Below are 21388 nucleotides of genomic sequence, written 5' to 3' on the forward strand. Positions count from 1 at the left end.
GATTCTGTATGTCAGTTATAAGCTCAGTAATGGGTTGCATCTGCAAGAAAAATATTTGATTTTTTTGACTTGAAATAATGATTCTTGTAAGAAACCTTTGGCCTCTCCGACTTTAAACGCTTGGCGGCGTCTGCCACGACGCTTGCAGCTCGAACTGTCGCCGATAACCGTGACGTCACCAGTCTAGCTGACAGACGCATCACTGCCCGAGTGCAAAAGTTCAACAAATAGGGCGAAAAAATCCTTCATGAATCTACAATTTTCCGTTTCCGAAATCATCGGGTTTCATTCAGAATCTGTTAATTTTGATTTCTAAACTATATAAGACAATTTAATTTGATTAGGAATGCAGAGAAACGCGGTAAAATGGATAAAACGGTTGCGCGGAAGGATAAGTTGTGTATTAATAACGCCAACAGTGACAGTCTTCCTGTCGCCAAAAATACTACACAGTGCTGCAATGTGTACACATGTACATGATGTGTATTATACGTAGCGCTGGGGGTATTATCGCTGTATGTAGTATCATGATAGTCGTACACGTATTTGCGCTGTGTGCACTATGAATGCAATGAAGGTACGTGCACATGAAAATGAACTAAGTTACTTACAATTTACACCTTTACGAAGTGCCAGAAATATCTGTTCAGTCAAGGTGTTTGACTGCCGGCATCCTGAGGAATAGTGGAATTAACGTGAGTGGCTCGGTGTTTGTTAATGGTGAGTAGATGCGTTCTTGTCACGATTTGTCAGAAAAATAAATTTCTGAATTTGTGAGCTGCACGAATTGGGCAGCCATTTTGATCGAGACAGAACTCGTGTTTATAATGAAAATACCGCATGGTAGACTTAGAATTGTGTAAATCTAACCTTTTCCTGTTTACTCGAAGTGATTGTTAAATTTCCTATTGAGTTTAATTTTTACTATAAATATTCTGATTACGCAAATTTCCTGACACGATTTGAAGGAGACATGCCGTTGAAGTTGAACGGCGATCGTGAAGTGTAGGGCCCCTGTTTTGTTTTGAACAAATTAGAGTCAAAAATGTGTTTATTGATAAAAAATGACCACAATCAAAACCAGATTTTTCTCAATTCTAATGACACCCGTGTTGCAATTTTGAACAGTTTCTTGGGGTAGAAATCACGATTTTCCTGCGCGCACGCGCGGTTTGTGCCTTGCGATTCAGCGTGCTGTGCGTGTTGAGCAGTTGATAGCCCCATAAATGTGGCCTATTTACTGGACTGCCTCCGTAAACATAGGCCACACATCCACATGTACAAAAATCGTGTCGACGGAGCCAAATTTTGATTTTCACATTTAGGCTTAGTTTGTAGGTTTTTTTTGCTTTAGAAGCATACTCACCCTCTTTATAGGCTAATCAGAAAGTGCTGCCTTTTTCAGATGTATATTTTTCGTGAAATTTCCAGATTCATTTTTACACGTTTGCGTATCAAAATTTCAACATGAAATTTCACAAAAATTAGACATCTGAAAAAGGCAGCACTTTCTGATTAGCCTGTAAAGAGGGTGAGTATGCTTCTAAAGCAAAAAAACCCTACAAACTAAGCCTAAATGTGAAAATCAAAATTTGGCTCCGTCGACACGATTTTTGTACATGTGGATGTGTGGCCTATGTTTACGGAGGCAGTCCAGTAAATAGGCCACATTTATGGGGCTAAGCAGTTGAGTACATGTAGCCCTCATAAATTGCAGCTCGGCTGGTTGTGACAGGTCACATTCAGTTAAGTTCAGGCCAATCATGGAGGAATAAAAACGCACCATACGACATGATCATTTCGAAACCACGAAAGATCAAAATTCTGAATTCATTCACCATGTTCACCTTACTGCACTTAAGCCATATTCTTACTTCTTGGTTCTTAATTGTTCTTGGTTGGTTCTTCTCCTAAATACTCCACGTCGGAGTTTATACAGGATGCCAGAAACACCGGGGCAAACCCCTTCTCTTAGCAATAAGTGTTTAGGCCTAGTACTGGGTTCTTTTACGTGCACGGGACCTACGGCTTAATTAATGGTTAAGTGCCTTGCTTAAGAGCACAAGTGTCCGCCGGCGGGCTAGTACCCAGGTCACTGTTGTCTCTGAAACACCAGAACATGAGTCCGGTGCTTTTCCGCTAGGCCATGACACTCCATATAGTGTCATGGGGCATAGTCATCATGGTCATACAATTAAATACATTTTTGGGATTGTTTTGAAATTGAATGTCACAACAGTTTACATCCTGGGCCATATGTTGACCCTCTCCATTTACATTTCACTTCTGCAAGAGAGTTGAACCAGGGGTGGGAACCACTTAGGAAAAAATTCCATACTCGGACGTCACTTTTTTCAATTAATTTTCTAGCGCCAAAAGTTACATCTTTTATGGTTATTCCTCCACTTTCCCTCCTCTACTCTCACCTTCTCCTTTCCTTAATTTCTATTTATTAATCAGTCAGTTACTTCATCAGGATTCGACCTCTGACGCTTGCTTGATACACGAGACTCTTAACCGCTAGGTCGCGCACGATCGCTGTTGCAATAATCAATCTTTGGACGTATTTGAAGTATCCATTGAAATAAACTAAATATTCATGACAAAATAAATATTCATAATGACGTATTGCACTATCATTGGCAGGCTCATGCGACGTCATGGTTGTTGATGTCACGTGTAACGTACCGCTGTCTTTCAGCCACTACAATCAGTTTTGACCGGCTGCCTCAAGTTAGTTCTGCACGACGTATGCATCCAAAATGTGCACTAAAAACACATTTTGAGTAAAATTTTTTCGCCTTTACACAGCTTCCTGGATTTCTCTTGGTTCAAACGACAAGGTGAGGTGACAATTAATATGTTTGGCAGCAGATAAATTGACATCCGAGTATGGAACTTTTCCCAACACTTACGCAAACAGTGCAAATGTTGCCAATGATTTTGCATTGGCTGTGCACAAAAATATAGTGAACGTTGGCAATGTTTGCTTGAGTGGAAAGCACCCAACATACTTAAGAAAAGGGGCATGTGATTATGACACATTCATCTATGATGTGACACTTCAGTTCGTCAGTGACATGATGATGCCTTAATACTTTGTGGATACCTTGATGAAATATGTGTGCGCTTAGTTAGTACAGCTTTTCAACAGCTCCATTAGATTAGCCCATGCACTTAAAGGGAAAATACAACATTTGCAAACATCAAAAAATAAAACTACCAAATCATTTTGAAATACCTTGCTGGACCGTTAGTGAATGACAGTGTAAAGCATCCTGTAAAATCATGGCACCTGGTATACTGTCATTTTCAAGAAAAGTGGTATTTTTGTATCAATTTCCAACGCTGATCGGCCGACCAGCGTTGGAAAAAACTGGCTTTTTTTCTCCAAATACTGGCCCCAGTTGACCATCGCACTTGTTTGCAATCGATTACACACATATGAACGGGTACAAGCCAGCTAGACTGGTTCCCTGACCTAACAATTCCCCAATTTATGTAAACTGCTCTGTTTCTTCTTAAATGGAGTCAGGGAACCAGACTACAGGAAAATGATTGTTTTTCTTGGTTTTTATAGCATTTTCGAACCCAAAACCTCAAAAACGTCAGTGTGACTAAATTTGCTATATATTTCCAACCCCCCAATTCGATCCATTTCTGAAAATTACAGCAAAAGCAAATGATGTATATTCCCTTTAAAACATTTCCTGACCTACATTTGCTGAAGTTCTCCATATAAAACCTCGGATCATTGCCTCAGTGGATGAGTATGCAGCACTGCGACCCCGGAGTTGTCAACCCTAAGATTTGTGCATCAACATGTCTGTCATTTAACCTTGAGACACTAACCACTTAAGACTACTTGTACTTGTTCATCGTTAAGATTCAAATCACCTGCTGGAAAACAATTACCAGAACGGAAACGCTGTACAAGTTTGCACTTGTCTGCAAAAGATAGCGGATATGTCGCAAAGTGGTTAATTGGGCTGGGATTTACAAGTACAAGCTGAAGAAAGTGGCTTTGAACAAAGTACAGTAATTGACAGGATTTGATTAGTGCATCACCAATAAGCTGTTAACGTCTTCACATTATGTCCAATGTGCTGATGTCATCTCTTTTTCCTTGGCATAAAGCACCAGTTTGGGAACTTTGTTACTCACATTTTGGTTGTTACACTGTCAGAGTTAGAGGAATCTGCTGCTCGTTGGTAAGCAGTTTTAGAAAAGGTAATGACATTAACTTTGAAGTGTACTGATTTTAAAGTAAGTTCTGCAGATGCATGTGGATGAGCTAAGGTGTAACCTGGGCAACTCTTGGACCTTGGTAGTGGCTTTGTATGCTCATATTAAAATCAGACTTAGCTTTTCCTTTCTCCCCCCTGTTTTCACAGTTTTACCAAGTTGACCAGGGGACTTCAGTGTCATCTTAGTCATTGGTCAACAGTTGAACCACCAGTGCATAGACAGTAAGGAGTGATCAAGCTGGGTTGTCCACTAACAAGACAGTAGAGCAACCATGTCCATGGCCAGTCTGTTCTCCTTCACCAGCCCAGTGGTGAAGCGGCTCCTGGGCTGGAAGCAAGGAGATGAGGAGGAGAAATGGGCCGAGAAGGCTGTAGACTCACTCGTCAAGAAACTCAAGAAGAAGAAAGGTGCCATGGAGGACCTTGAAAAAGCCCTGTCGCGCCCCGGAGAAGCCAGCAAATGTGTCACAATACCCAGGTCACTTGACGGGAGGCTGCAGGTCTCGCATCGGAAAGGGCTCCCTCATGTTATTTATTGTCGCGTGTGGCGCTGGCCCGATCTGCAGAGTCACCATGAGCTGAAGGCGCTTGACGTCTGTGAGTACGCGTTTGGCAAGAAACAGAAAGAGGTTTGCATCAACCCGTACCACTACAAGAGAGTAGAAAGTCCAGGTAATTATTCGTCCAATTGTTTGCTTCCTTAAATGAACTTGTTGAATAAAATCACAAACTTGCATTAGTGCTGTGATAGTTCTTGAAGACCTCCAACAAGTTGTTCAAATTCAGATATTGTTTCTTGTAAAGCACATTAATCTCAACCAAAAACATCATCCTTGACCTGTGAGTTGAATAATATTTGTTTACATGCAAACATAAAATATGCATTGATGTTCCTCAGAAAATCATTTCCTCCTGATTGTTGAAAAAAAGATAATAGGCATCATGGCTGTGTTTGAAAAAAATCTAAGAAATCATTGAATTAAAGCGCGCAAGCAGTGAAGCCATATTGCACTTATAAGGGATTAATTAGGCTGAGTGAACCCTTTATTATTTCCCAAGCTTGCAACTAACCCATTGTCCAGTTGTACTGATCAACACACACTAGCTCCATTGGGAGCTAATCCCCCTTGGAGAAAACCATGAACTGCTATCAACCTTGGGCCTGATCAATGGAGCGTGAATTGGTGTTTGGTTGAATCATTACGAGTCCTGGCTGTTTCCTAGAATGGGTTAATACCGGTTCAGCTGTGTTTCCACATGTTGGGAGGAACATGGGGCATTGCACAATAACGACTGCTCTTAAATTAATATTGGAACTCAAAAAGCCCCATTGCTGGATTCTGACAAGATACAAGTACATGTAGCATGTCGAATAAGCTCACATGCTGTTTTGTAATATTTCATCCAGCATCCATTTTCTAATATTTAAAAAAAAAACATTATGATCACTGACCGCAATTTGTCTGTTGCATGAGTCACGTATTTTATATGGCAGCGTCAAGCTGTTTACTTCGAATAAGATCTGTCCAAATTCTTGGAAGTGATGAAGTCATGTCTTCAATTGAATCAATGATTGTAGATTGGACCCATTGCAAACGTTGCAATGTTTAATGCTGTCCATTGAGTTGAGTTGAAACCATAATTTCTGCACTTGGATCCTGCTGTGTACAGAGTGATGTATGAATGCACATGTGCCGCTCAATCAAATTAGGAAATTTAGGTATTTCTTGACTTTTCAGACTGATAAATCAGTCTTTATAAAGAGTTTGGGAAATGCTTGTGGCCAACCCCTGCTTGGCATATGAACCCTGCATTGAATGTGTCTGTGGGTGTTAGTTAGTGTCGAGCAGTTCATGCAGGAAATGAGTCACAGTGTTGGGTGCATTGTGTTATTGGGGGTTTGAGTGTTCTATTGTTGACAGGTGTTGACAGGACTGAGTGTGGGCTGAACATATTAAGCTGTCAAAATACCAGACACCAGATGCATGATTCATTTTTGTAATATGTGTTTTTTTTCTGCAAAATTGTTTTCTGCTGATGCTGGCGTCAGCTTTTGCTCTGGAAATATATTGGTCCTTCCTTTTTTGTCTCTTGTGGTCCGGGCATAAAAATCTGTGAAATTTAATTGAAATACTGTTAACAGTTGAATACAATGGCTTTAAATTTATTTTAATTATTTTTTTTTGGGGGGGGGGGAGAGATTGCATTTATTCAAAATATTCCTGCCAAATACAGTAAGACTTTTTCTTAAATCATTTTCCAATTGTTTCAGTACATTTTAGTAAATTGATTTGAGATTACTTCACACTTTTTAAAAATATTTTATACAATGAATCATGACCTGTTCTGGACATGCGCTGATATTTGCTGAATATGAAAGCAGTCTGGATGACCATTTCCATTGGATGGCAGACTGGTGTCGTGTTACACTTTGTGATTCAGGATCAATGATTCATTGGGCAACCGTGGGAGATACTTGTAGCGCAGCGGAAAGCGATTTCATGAAACTGTGGAAATGCTGAGATCAGGCTAGGCTTGAACCAGACGGGGCTCTGGAGTGCTCTGAAACGTGCAAAACTAAATCAGGCCCACTTTACTCACAGTTTAGCCAGCAAATTTCTCCAAAAATTCCACTGGGGCAAAGAAAATGTCCTCAGTATTTCACCTACCAAGTTTGCAGACTCAATTCAATTTTTAAAGGAGACTTTTCTTCAATATTTTGCACATGAGAGGGAAGTAAAGTGGTTTCAAAATGGGGCTAAATACTAGACTGGTGCATGTCCATCCATGGTCCAACTATTTGAAAAGACTGACCTCTTCATTCAGTGTCAATAGTCTGGTGGCTTGACTATGGAGAAATGTGTGAAAATTGAGACTAGTTCCCACTTCATGCCACATGTTTCTTAAATTCTTTTGGCATGGTTGATTGATGCAGGACTGAAGCTGTCTTGGACTGGTTGTTTTATAGGTGCCAGTCTATTTTCTTGTTTTGCATGTTTTCAATACCTTAAGTTTTGGGACTCTCATACACAGTATTGAGAGTCCCAAATTTTCGGACTAGGCTTGAACCAGGCTCACTAAAAGTCTAAAGATTGAGACAAACAAAAATATGGGCCTTTATTTGCATGTAAAGTGAATTCATGCCAGAAAATAGTGCGCCATGGTTTGCACCCGTACAGGCAGTTGTAACAATACCTTTGTTTACAGGAGTCGCTTGCTAGAGATTTCGCAAAAATTTTTGATTCAGAGATGATCCGTAAATGCATATAAACCACACAGCACATGTGAGAGCTCTCAGAGCAGATGTGCTGAATGCCCCTTTAACTTATTATAAAGAGCCTCATGCTAGAATTTCACCATGTCAGTTGCACCAGTTGTTAAAGGGAAGATACTACATTTGCAAACATCAAAAAACGAAATGATCAAATTATCACGAAATACCTTACTGGATTGTTAGGGACTGACATTCTAAAGCATCCTTTAAAATCGTGGCTCCTGGAATGCTGACATTTTGAAGAAAAACCGTATTTTTCCAACGCTGGTCGGCCGACCAGCGTTGGAGAAAACTGGCTTTTTTTCCAACAACTGTTCCTAATTTTTCATATTTAGTTATTCTGACTTTTCTTTGCAATTGATTACACACCTATGAAGGGGTACAAGCCTGCTAGACTGATTCTCTGACCTTACAATTCCCCAAAGTGAATTAATTGCTCCGTTTCATCTTAAGTGGGGTCAGGGAACCAGACTACAAGAACATGATAGGTTTTCTTGGTTTTATCCAGCATCTACAAGCCCAAAACGTGAAACAAGTCAGTTTAACAATATTTTCTCTAACATACTAATCCTCCAAATCCATTTGTTTCTGAAAATTCCAGCAAAAGCAAATGTTGTACATTCCCTTTAAGAGAGAAGCACCCAATAAAGGAAATAACAAGTGGCGATCAATATAAGATACAATCTTTATTGCAGATCCTTGTTATAAGAGCTTTACTTCCACATCCAAGGACCTTGTACAGACAGGCAGTATTGACATAAAGAAACTGTGAATATGTTTTGTTGGCATTGTGCAAAGTTCCCCTGCCCTAGTTCATGAAGGTGTAATTGTTGCATCCTGTCGCAAAGTGCCTTGTAGTTGTACCAGTTAAAGGCTTGTTTCAGGAAACCGGTGTCTGTCTGTGGTGTTCAGGGTATCACCTCTCAGGAAGCACAGCTCAGAGAAACAGGCAGCAATTGACCGCATTTCAACACTCCCTCTTTCCTGCCCTGCTTTCCTCTTAAGATCTTGGTTATTTTTAGGAAGGGATCAGGAATTACATTTCGGTTGCTTGTGACCCCAAGTGGAGGTACTTTGGATGGCATGAAACTGTAAGAAATAGATTTTGAACAATTTTTGAAATTTGTGATTAACCCCAACCACCTCCATCAAAATCCATCTCCCCATTTTGGTGGATGTTGGGGGACTTGGTCCAGAAGGCCTGGTGTGACTAAATATTGATCATGGAGTATGATGGACTTGGGCCTAATGGCCTGAAGCAGTGCTAGGGGTATCTGATTGATTTTGCCTAGCTTCCTGTACTGCTATTGTGATAAAAGCCATGTTTAGCAAGTCCATGAATGTCAACCAGTGTGTCAGTGCAGTGGTGGATTCCATTCTGTCATGTACAGTTTTGTATTGGACGCACAGTGATTGATGGATTTTGATGGACTTGGTCCAGTTCCTACATGTAGTAAAAGACACTAGGGAGTTGGGTTAAAGGAAAAACAGTGTTCTGGAAAGAAGATTGTGCAAAAGGTAAAATTTCTACTTTCTTTTGGGGATAAAAAAAAATGCATTTTATATTGTAAATGATAGACAGCATTTTATGAGCTTGAGTGCATTAAGAATTTAAATTGATGCCAGCAATTTTCTGTTGTACACAATCTCCATAATTTATCAGCAACTGAAAGTATAATGAGCAGCCCATGTATAGGAATTTTGGAATATCAAGTATCTGTGGTCTCTTCATTATTGGATTCATATGAGACACTCTTTGTGTAGGATTCAAAATGAGTCACAAAAAACGGAGATCTCTCTGTGTGTGAATATAAGGCCAGAGCCCCCAGGCTGATACAGGAGCAATCCTGGCAACACGTACTACTGTCTATTTGCTGGGCCAGGGTAATCAAATTTCTCACGTTAATCAAATGCCTCCCTTTATGCTTGGAGCTAGGGTGACGTCACCAGTACTTCAGTAAGTCTTGCTGAACAGTTGTCTTGTTTTGGTTTTGAACTTTGAAATTACCTCCTACCATATTCTGTCAGCTCAATAAACAGGACCCCTCATTAAAAAAAAAAAAATGGGGAAAAATGCGAGCAGAAAGTAATTTTAGAGCAAAATTTTAATCAAATTATAACAATAAATGAAGGTTGTATTTGATTTTGACTTGAGTTGGTACATATTTTAATCCTCCTTTCATTTTCCATCAAGCTAAAAAACAAAACAAACTCACTGTTTTACAAGTGATGGCACTCCTATGTATTTGTGCATGGCTATTGTGTAGACTTGATGTACATGTAGTTATATCATTAAAGGGAATATACATCATTTGCTTTTGCTGTAATTTTCAGAAATGGATGGAATTGGGGGGTTGGAAATATAAAGCAAATATAGTTACACTGACTTTTTGGAGGTTTTGGGTTCGAAAATGCTATAAAAACCAAGAAAAACGATCATTTTCCTGTAGTCTGGTTCCCTGACTCCATATAAGAAGAAACAGAGCAGTTTACATACATTGGGGAATTGTAAGGTCAGGGAACCAGTCTAGCTGGCTCGTACCCGTTCATAGGTTTGTAATCGATTGCAAACAAGTGCAATGGTCAATTGGGGCCAGTATTTGAAAAAAAGCCAGTTGTTTCCAACGCTGATCGGCCGATCAGCGTTGGAAATTGATACAAAAATACCACTTTTCTTGAAAATGACAGTATACCAGGTGCCATAATTTTACAGGATGCTTTAGACTGTCATTTACCAACATCCTGTTAAGGTATTTCGCAAAAACTTGGTAGTTTTATTTTTCGATGTTTACAAATGTTGTATATTCCCTTTAAATAAGACTGGCTGACACTGTATTTACATGTAGATGATGTACATGTAGCCTGGCTGTTTATGCATGACACACAAGCTCAAGGGCTGAAGAGGATTTGTGAATGACAGCATATGCTCTAGACAGTGAGTTGGCAGCTCGGCACAGATTGGGGTCAAACAGGTCATGTCGGCAGGATGAATTTTTTGCATACAGACCAGCAAATATGTTCAGTAGACATGTCAAGTTGACAGAGCCACCTCCCTATACACAATGACATAGTGGTAGGGTGAACATATGGTTAAGCTCACGTTTGAACAAAATTAATACCCTGCCAGATCTTCCCAAATACACCTAGAGGTTTTTCAATTTTGGAGGACTTGCTGAACGGAAGATTTTTTTGGAAAGGAAACCTACTAAAAATATTCACAACAAAATGGGGTGCTGCGTAGCACTAGTGAAGAGGTAAATGAAAATATAAATTTAAAGGGAAGATACAACATTTGCAAACATCGCAAAACGGATTGATCAAATAATCACGAAATACCTCACTAGATTGTTAGGGAATGACAGTCTAAAGCATCCTGTAAAACTGTGGCTCCTGGTGTGCTGTCATTTTCAAGAAAAATTGTATTTTTCCAACGCTGGTCGGCCGACTAGCGTTGGAGAAAACTGGCTTTTTTTTCAAAAACTGCCCCTAATTTTTCATAATTAGTTATTCCGCGTTTTCTTTGCAATTGATTTACACACCTGTGAAGGGGTACAAGCCTGCTAGACTGATTCTCTGACATTACAATTTCCCAAAGTCATGATTGCTCCGTTTCATCTGAAGTTGGGTCAGGGAACCAGACTACAAGAACATGATTGGTTTTCATGGTTTTTTCCAGCATCTACAAGCCCAAAACGTGGAACAAGTCATTTCGACAATATTTGCTATAACATACTAATGCTCCAAATCCATTTATTTCTGAAAATTGCACCAAAAGCAAATGTTGTACATTCCCTTTAAGTGTAAGTGCTCACCAGAATTTGTAGCCAAATTTTTGGACGACTTGTCCTTCTTGCAACCTTACACCCTGAAGAATGACAAGTTCTGGTGAGCACTATACAATGTACATTTATATTTTCATTTACCTAATTATTTACAAGCTACTTTTACAACACATGCAGATTTGTGTAGCGCATAGTTTCATTATGAAGGAAATAGCTTTAGGTTTCAGGTCAGTTCACACACAGTGTTAATTAAGATTCTGGTCAAGGCTAGTCCCATAAAGGTAACTTAATCCATTTCCATTCATGTAATTGTACATGAATTCAATGTGTGGTTTCTTATTGTTACCCGAGTGTAAAGTGCAGTGGTCTAAAGCAGTGATAAATCGTTTGCAGTACGCAGGCATATATTAGCACAAAAGAAATAGTGCAGTGTACTGCATTTCGAATGTATTTCTTTTTCTGATTTATGTTAAATTTGAGATACATTATCTATACTGTTACCTTGCAAGTAATTAAAATTACCCTCAATCTTTGGCATTTTTGCAAAAAGTTTACCTAAATCTCCAAATGCTACCACTGTGCGGGATCCACAGTTTCATGGGCGCACTGTTTCAAGGGTCTTCAAGCGGTCATTGGGCTGTACTTTTTTGAATCTTGTAAAATCTTTTAAAATGTCCTATTGGATTTTTGAGGATCTGTGTGGCTTAGTAATTAGTATGAAATCTATAGTGTAATTCGCCAAACAAAATTAAAAACCATTTTAGCAGTGGTGCCATGCCACCGCGCATGCCGCACGTGTTCTTAAAGACAAGGCACGCACGCGTTTTGGTAGCCAAATCTGGTCCAAGGAGCCCAGAGTGCGTGCATACTACCATGTACCCGAGCGCGACTTGTGCGCGCCTGGTGCCACTGCAAAAAATAACTGTCGCTGAACATCTTTACAAGTCACACCAATTTGATATTTGGTTGCACATAGACAGACCATAGAGCAAGGAACAGAGACCAATTCTTACAGAAATCAGGCCACTATTCCACCCCACAGCAATTCCCTCCTATTGCCTATTGTATTGCACAATCCCAGCAGCTCATTACAATGCCTTCGGGGTGTAGCACAGCAAACACCCAGGCCTGACCCCAATCACTTTATAGCAGCACTCATTCTGGGCTCAGATTTCAGATGGGTAGTCATTTTGGCACCAGTTTATAGTTTCTGTCTGCCCCTTGTGTTGACATATCATGGCCCCTCAAACAAGTTATTCAGTGCCTTACTTTTCAGGGATTTTAGGGCTGGGAAAGGGGGGGGGGGCATGCATTTAAACAAAATGGGGGGGGGGGTCTGTCTTTTGATTTATATTGTGAGATGTCTTGGTTCGTTATTTGTACATGTACACATCTGTTTAAATATAACATATTTGGCTGAGTGACAACAGTTTCTGTTAAACAGAAAACATTTTAATGGTGCCAAAATGGTTCTTGGTGACTTTTGAGTTGCCATGGTGTCTGGATTGTGGTTGAGTAATTGACTTTCACAACCGAAGTTCAAAGAAAACAGGAAAGTGTAACATGACTTTCCCGGCCGGCCGTCCATGTTAAAAATATGCAGTCTAGAATAATGGTATATCACAGGTCTCTGTTTCAGACAGAAACCTGGAATGACCTTAAGCTGTACCCCATTTTGATTAAATCAACATGCACCAATGGGAAATATGTGTTAAGAAAAGCTGTTGATGAAGCCAAAAAGAAGGTCCCCGCATTCCTGTCAAGAATTCACCGTCCCCTGTAGATAGATGTGGACTAACCACAGTTAGGGAATAAATATAGATTTGGTAGTATGGTGTTATCAGTGGGTATATCTTAACAGCGCAGTGTTTATGTGCACAGAGGGTCATAGCGTTGCACAATACAGACTTGGTGGAGTCGAGGCATTTACAAGAATCCAACAAATGTCATAAATTGATGCCAGTGAATTTATCCCGAGTCCTTGGGTGTTTTGTTACCCGGAGTGTGAAATCTTGCCATTAGACTCCAGCAAGAAAATCCACAAATACACGCAGCCAGCTTTGCTCATCTTTCTAGCTGTGACTTCAACATGTAGTTTTCAAACATTTGTCATTTGATGATTTTTATCTGTTAGTCCTTGAATGTTTCATTTAAAAAGCTTTTATGAGCTGCTAGTGGAGTACCAGCCACGAAGTGTGACAATAATAGAAATCCATACAATGCTCTGAACATGTAATTACTTTCACAGATGATTTCAAAGACTTTTTCATTTCATCTTCAGAATTTACAGAAACAGTCTCTCAGTTTTTTGGAATGCATGGCTGGCATGCCTTAATCATTTTATCAAATAAAGTTTTCAAAGTTCTGCCTGACCACCCGGCTTCTAAGCAGATTTTGGACAATCTAAGATTCATTCCAACATTATTCTTATTCTCAGTCCTTGATGTTTACGCTTCAGTTGGAAGACATTTTCTAGTTTTTGATTCCAGTGTCAGGGGCCACATTTGGTTTCAATGCAGAATGAACGCCAAGCTTCCAAATCTTGCCTGAAAAATCTTTGAAATTCCCTCTAGAAATGTACGTCATGAGTTACTACTGCAACTGTCTTGTAAAGTTTACTACATTTGTCTCTCACAGATCTTTTGATTAAAGGGAATATACAACATATTTGCAAACATCGAAAAACAAAACTACAATTTTTTTTACAAAATACCTTACTAGGATGTTGGTAAATGACAGTCTAAAGCATCTTGTAAAATTATGGCAACAGGTGTGAAGTCGTTTTGAAGAAAAGTGATATTTTGCATAAATTTCCAATGGTGGTCGGCCGACCACCGTTGGAAAAACCTAACTATTATTAAACTACTGCTCCAAATTTACCCTTTTTTTCAGTCCAAATTTTGTTTGCTATTGGTTACATACATGAACGGGTGCAGGCCAGTTAGAGTGGTTCCATTACCTTACAATTTTCCGGCATCTATAAATTGATCCATTTCATCTTTAGTGGAGTCAGGGAACCAGACTACTTGAACATTTTTGGTTTTCTTGGTTTTTCCAGCATTTTTCGAACACGAAACCTCAAACACGTCAGTGTAACAATATTTGATCTGTTATACTAACCCCTCAAAATAGTTCGTTTCTGAAAATTACAGCAAAAGCTATTGATGTACATTCCCTTTAATCAAAATTTGTTGGTGTCTCCGCTGTATATTCTAGTTCTTCCGCCAGTGTTGGTGCCACGTCACAGCGAATCAGTCCCCTCTCACAGCCTGCTACCCTACCGCAGCCTGCCTGATCCTCCCTATCCACACAACGCCACATACCCACAGAGCTTTCAGCAGCAAGGCAACCAGGGACTGTCACCTCATCACCCTGGCTCCCCTGGTGGACCTCAGCTCTCCCCGGCTAGCTCTAGCCCCAGCAGTCCATATGGGGTTCCTGGTAAGGCATTCCTGTCAAAACGTGGCATTCTGGAATGGATAACCTCTCAAATTAAAAAAAAAATCTGAAAATGAAAGAAAGGAAGTAAAGCCTTACTTGGGAATACATTAAGAAAATATTCCATAGCTATTGCTATGTGGGGTTAGTATGGGGGGGGGGGGAGAATTTGGGGTCGGAAGGTGTGGGAAGTGAGGGAGGGGGTTAGGGGTCAAGTCTTAGTTTTTTACAAATTTAAAGAGGTTGTGGAATGCTCGAAGACATTTCCGTCATTTTTCGGGTATATGTAGCCTAAGGTGTGATGAAATAAAAACGACTATTGTTTCTGTCATGAAATGAGTACAAAAGGTACTTTTGAGAGCTATTTTTCAGGTCCTGTTTCGACCCGAACGTGCAATTTGTGTAAAAGTCGTCGTTGCGGGCAGCAAACAAAACACACTAAATCGTGACGTAATAAACAGGACTCATATATATGCTACTCTGCATCGGGTGTCCTGTTTATTACGTCACGATTTACCGTGTTTTGTTTGCTGCCCGCAACGACGACTTTTACACAAATTGCACGTTCGGGTCGAACAGGACCTGGAAAACAGCTCTCAAAAGTACCTTTTGTACTCATTTCATGACAGAAACAATAGTCGTTTTTATTTCATCACACCTTAGGCTACATATACCCAAAAAATGACGGAAATGTCTTCGAGCATTCCACAACCTCTTTAACCATTGTGCGAAATAGCGTCCTCAAGCTGTATACTCTCCTGTGTCTAATGAGATCTAAAGAATACTTATGGGGCTGATGAGCAGGGGTTATATTGTAACACCTTGGGTGCCAGTATCACTGCATAATTATATGCACTTTAGCATAAATAAATATTCATTAACCCTAACTGCCCCAAACCCTTCAAAATCCAGCGGCATGTTTTGTTTGATTCTGTTGGAGTAAGTACTGCACTAGTAAGCTTTTGGGTCAGGCATGCCACCATAATCAGAGTCCAACAGTTTGGGTGCTGAGCTACCATGTGGTGTTGGATTTTGTAAGAGTGAGGAAGGTTCCTAGTAAATCACTCAAGGGGTGAAGGTTGATATTGATGGAATATTCATATGATTACCTTTCAGCTGACACCCCACCACCAGCTTACATGTCTTCTGATGATGGCAACACTAATGATGGAACACCTATGGACACATCATCTGCACAGCCAACTAAAACTAACATTAACTTGCAAGGTAAATATTACAGTCAAGCCTTGATACCAATACTCCTTGTTACCTGTGCTAGTGACCTTCAACATTATAACCAACATCTTGGAGCTGCTAAGCACAGATAGTCAGTCTCCTTACGACGAACAGAGCATACTTCTCAGAACCACACAGCTCACAAAGAGATATCATTCACATGATGTTACCGCAAACCTCACATTCATTGATCATGTCCACCATGCAAACCCTTAAAGGGAAGATACAACATTTGCAAACATAAAAAAAAGGAAATGATCAAGTTATCACGAAATACCATACTGGATTGCTAGGGAATGACAGTCTAAAGCATCCTGTAAATCGTGGCTCCTGGTGTGCTGACATTTTCAAGAAAAATTGTATTTTTCCAACGCTGGTCGGCCGACCAGCGTTGGAGAAAACTGGCTTTTTTTCAAAAACTGCTCCTAAATTTTCATATTTAGTTATTTCGCATTTTCTTTGCAATTGATTTCACACCTGTGAAAAGGGTACAAGCCTGCTTGACTGATTATCTGACCTTACAATTCCCCAAAGTCTATAAATTGCTTTGTTTCAATCTTAAGTGGGGTCAGGGAACCAGACTACTGGAACATGATTGGTTTTCTTGGTTTTTCCAGCATCTATAAGCCCAAAACGTGAAACAAGTCAGTTTAACAATATTTTCTATCAGATACCGGTACTAATCCTCCAAATCCATTTATATCCGAACATTTCAGTAAAAGCAAATGTTGTACATTCCCTTTAAGTCTCACAGATAGTTTGCTAAGCAAAAAAGTACTTTTCTATAACAAAAAAATATGTTATCAGCCAATTTTGCATGCAATGTATATTGCCGATGAATGGCTATTAGCAGACTCGTGCCAACAACAGAAAATAACTAAGCAAACTTTTCTGCTCTGCAACTCCATAGATCTGGGTTAGGTCTTTGATGTACATTAAACATGAATACTCTTACATTGGTCTGCTCTTTCCAGATGTCCAACCTGTGACGTACACTGAGCCCCAATGCTGGTGCTCCGTGGCCTACTATGAGCTCAATAACCGTGTAGGAGAGCCCTTCCATGCATCCAGTACCAGCGTGATTGTGGATGGGTTCACCGACCCCTCCAACAAGACAGATCGATTCTGCTTGGGATTGCTTTCCAATGTCAACAGAAATTCCACCATTGAGAACACAAGGAGACACATCAGTAAAGGTATGATTTGGGCTGTTAGCAGAGTTGTAACTGAGTCCATTACAAGTCAAATCACTAGTCGATCACGAGTCAAAACATTGGTAACGGAGCTGCAAAGTGACAAAACAGTAAGTGTATCACACAGTAAACTCCAGCTAAACCGACATAGTACAACTCGACAAATTGCTCAAGTCGGCCATCTGACTAAAGTCCCGATTGTCCGTAATGCATTTCCATTGAATTTTTTATTTCTAAGTCGGCTTTTATAAGTCGCCATTTCGCTCAAGTCGTCGTGTTACTCTCGGTCCCCTTTCCATAAAAAGCATTACAAAATCCTTTGTGTAAGTCAGCATTCAACAAATCACGCATTGGCATCGACTACTGGGGTTGGCAAAGTGTCGAGTGAAAAGTGGTTTGCATATATATGCATCGTGAGCATATCAATACCAGTACCCCCTCTAGTCTGTACGCATGCGCTCTGTCCATTTTGGGGGTTGTCTTATTCAATGACTAGTGCTGCAGTCAATGCGTGCGTGGTATATACCGGACCACGCACGCATTTAATTCGTTACTGTGCACGTACATTTGTATCGTGGTCTCCACTATCTATACCCCAAACTTGATGATACACTCCAATGATTAATTTGCTGGATTCAACTCGAGCATTAAGGAGATAAATCAGGGTAAATCGAAGCCAATTTGTGCAATGAATCATGTGTGCAAAAGACCATTCATGTAAGTCAGCAAAATGACAACTTACAGCAGATTTCGGCATTCGCGTAAGTCGTCACAAATTCTTGGGTCCCGAGAGTGCTGACTTAGCCGGAGTTTACTGTAGTTTGTGACTTGACTTGAGACTGAATGGCTCCAAGGACTGCTTGACTTCTGATTGAATTGTGCAGACTTGACTACATTGATCAGATCCTCTATAATCCACAATGAGCTTTGGAGGATCTTGTAGGCTTGATGAAGGTAGTGACCAGCCACTAAGATATTACCTTAAGTGCGGAGAATGTACAGTAAACTCCGGCTAAACCGGCACTCTCGGGACCCGAGAATTTGTGACGACTTACACGAATGCCGAAATCTGCTGTAAGTCGTCATTTTGCCGACTTACATGAATGGTCTTTTGCACACATGATTCATTGCACTAATTGGCTTCAATTTACCCTAGATTATCTCCTTAATGCTTGAGTTGAATCCAGCAATTTAATCCTCGAATTGTATCATCACGTTTGGAGTATTGATAGTAGAGACCATGATACATATGTACGTGCACGGTAACGAATTAAATGCGTGCATGGTCCGGTATATACCACGCACGCATTGACTGCAGCAGTAGTCATTCAATAAGACGACCCCCAAAATGGACAGAGCGCATGCATACAGCCTAGAGGGGGTACTGGTATTGATATGCTCACGATGCATATGCGATGTATGCAGTGGGACACCCTTTTTCGAAACCGATACATGCAGCAATCACGTGCCGTGCGAAACCACTTTTCACTCGACACTTTGCCAACCGCAGTACAGGAAGTCGATGCCAATGCGTGATTTGTTGAATGCTGACTTACACAAAGGATTTTGTAATGCTTTATATGGAAAGGGGACCGAGAGTAACACGACGACTTGAGCAAAATGGTGACTTATAAATGCCGACTTAAGAAATAAAAAATTGAATGGAAATGCATCACGGACAATCGGGACTTTAGTCAGACGGCCGACTTGAGCGATTTGACGAGTTGTACGATGTCGGTTTAGCCGGAGTTTACTGTAGTTTGGTGTCCCACACAGTGGAAGATTTTGAAGGAAGATTTTAGAGGATTCCAGAGATATCCTAGCAAAAATGTAAACAACCAGACAGTGGTTCAGAGTATTGGTATCTGTAATCAGAGAGTGAAAAAAGCCTAAAGTCTATTATTTGACCTGGGGAAAGTGTTTATTTTAAGCTTTGTTGTCCTTCATTTGACATGCAGGTGTTCATCTGTACTATGTTGGGGGTGAGGTCTACGCTGAATGTCTGAGTGACAGCAGCATCTTTGTCCAGAGCCGCAACTGCAACTATCGTCATGGCTTCCACCCAACCACCGTCTGTAAGATCCCTCCTGGCTGCAGTCTCAAGATCTTCAACAACCAGGAGTTTGCTGCTCTCCTCTCCCAGTCCGTCAACCACGGCTTCGAAGCCGTCTACGAGCTGACCAAGATGTGCACCATCCGCATGAGCTTTGTCAAGGGCTGGGGCGCCGAGTACCACCGCCAGGACGTCACCAGTACGCCCTGCTGGATTGAGATCCATCTGAACGGACCGCTGCAATGGCTAGATAAGGTCCTGACACAGATGGGCTCTCCCCATAACGCCATCTCCTCAGTCTCGTGATCAGCTCCACGGTAGGCTACACAGGGTCTCCTGTCTGTTATCTTGATTCTCAATCATGCCAAGGAGGAATTCTTTGTTTCGTTCAGGCTGTACTTCAGGGAGTAGATGATTCTTACCGATTAGATCAGAGCCATGAATGTGTGCTTGACTCGCATACAAAGTTAGATTTGTCAGTTTTGAAACCAAGTCGTGACATAATTTTTACAGATGAAACTGAAGTTACCGTTCAAGCAGTTTGCTGATGCCCAAACCAAAATCAAGCATGGAAGCCACATATTATGTGAGTCAAACAGTGAAAAAAGAAGAAAAAAAAGAACAAAGAAAAAAATGTAATATTAGTAGGAATAAGGTTACACAAAAATGACTTTCCACTCAACATTTCCAGCACTAGATGGATTGCTTGTGAAGAGGTATTAAGCTTTGCACCCCACAATTAAGTTTTGTCACTAAAGATGTACACAACTTACATGACTTACAGGGAGACACTCGGTTCTGTTGATGCGTTGCAATTGGCCGACATAGTTACAGTACAAACCAAAGCATCTACCGTGGGAAAAAGACTAGTGAGCCTGGAGAGTTCATAATTCATGGGATAATTCAATTCCTGGAGAATGTTGTTAGGAACAAGCATTAATTGACAAAGAAACAAAACCTTGAAAGGTTACCTTAAAAAAAAAACCTGTTGCTGTTCAAGTTGCAGTGCGTCTGCCAAATTGTCCAAAATTGTTGAACTGCCCTTTGCATTGTGCTATTGAAATAACTGCAACGATTGCATGACCCACTCCATTTGGCTCTGGATTTTCTACACTTGATTAAAAAAAAACGCTCTGCCATTTGTGAGAGATTTGATAAATGTAATTGTATATTTGATGTCAGTAATACCATTGATTCAGTATCAAAACAAAACTCAGATTGACGTAAAAAATATTAACTGTTGTTTGTTTTTTAAACTCTGTACAAAAGGAAAAGTGTTGTTATATGGACTTGTAATGTAGCTCAAATTTGGCACGGTTATACAAGAATTGTTCTTTTCCACCGCTGATGTGAATGTGCCATCAACCATTGGCATTACAGCTGTGCAGTATACATAAGCCTTGCATGTGTTTTGAAAGTAAACATTTGTTTTTTGAAATAGAGCTTATTCCAAATGTATCTAAATGTCTGAAAGAAGTATTGGACAAATTTCTCGGGTTTTTTTTCAGGGGGGGGGGCGTTTGAAATTGGACATCCTACATGCAAGGGAATGCATGTCTTGTTTATAATATTGTAATAAAGTAATTGAAGCTGATTTATCCTTGCAAGAAATATGTGACCTGTTCTGTCAAAATCAGACTTTTCTGGGCACAAAGTCAAAAATTAGATTTTTGCATATTGTTAAAATAAGTACATTTTCCTTTTAAAAGGTGGTTTTATTTTTGAAACCGGTCACTCCTGGGCAAAGTTATGCTATTTTTGAAGTTCATTGTGTCGAAAAGTAGAAAACGAAGAAAATGGCCACAAACGTCACGAAACAGACATTTCTTTACCTGATATACCTTAACAAATTATCAAAAATACTATAATTAGAGATCAAATTACGGTTTCAAACTTTTATAGTATATTTTAGACATGTTCAGGATTACACATATGCACAAATTAGAATATTTAAAAAAAATCACCCCAGCATTTTTTGGCTCTATCTCAATTTCAACCTCTGCCCAGAAGCGTCTGCTTTTGACAGAACAGGTCACATATGTGACTGCCTTCATACTAAAAACCAATGTTGATTAACAGTCCAAGGAGACGCAGCGAATTCTCCAACAAACGGAAGAGTATTCGCATGTCAAACTGTTTGTGCATTATGGACTAATTTATAAGTA

At 40.1% G+C, this 21388-nt stretch overlaps 1 protein-coding gene across 1 annotated transcript; it reads left to right on the forward strand.

Moving 5' to 3' along the window:
- Nucleotides 1-437: 437 nt before the first annotated feature.
- On the forward strand, nt 438-20087 carry LOC119727472 (mothers against decapentaplegic homolog 5-like). The gene is made up of 6 exons (XM_038199362.1): nt 438-720; nt 4395-4919; nt 14520-14744; nt 15858-15968; nt 16952-17173; nt 19129-20087. The coding sequence occupies exons 2-6, from the start codon at nt 4520-4522 to the stop codon at nt 19527-19529; spliced, it is 1359 nt and encodes a 452-aa protein (XP_038055290.1). The 5' UTR covers nt 438-720; nt 4395-4519; the 3' UTR covers nt 19530-20087.
- The last annotated feature ends 1301 nt before the right edge of the window (nt 20088-21388 follow it).

This window comes from Patiria miniata, unplaced genomic scaffold (assembly GCF_015706575.1).
Source record: "Patiria miniata isolate m_02_andy unplaced genomic scaffold, ASM1570657v1 HiC_scaffold_20, whole genome shotgun sequence".
Lineage (NCBI taxonomy): Eukaryota > Metazoa > Echinodermata > Asteroidea > Valvatida > Asterinidae > Patiria > Patiria miniata.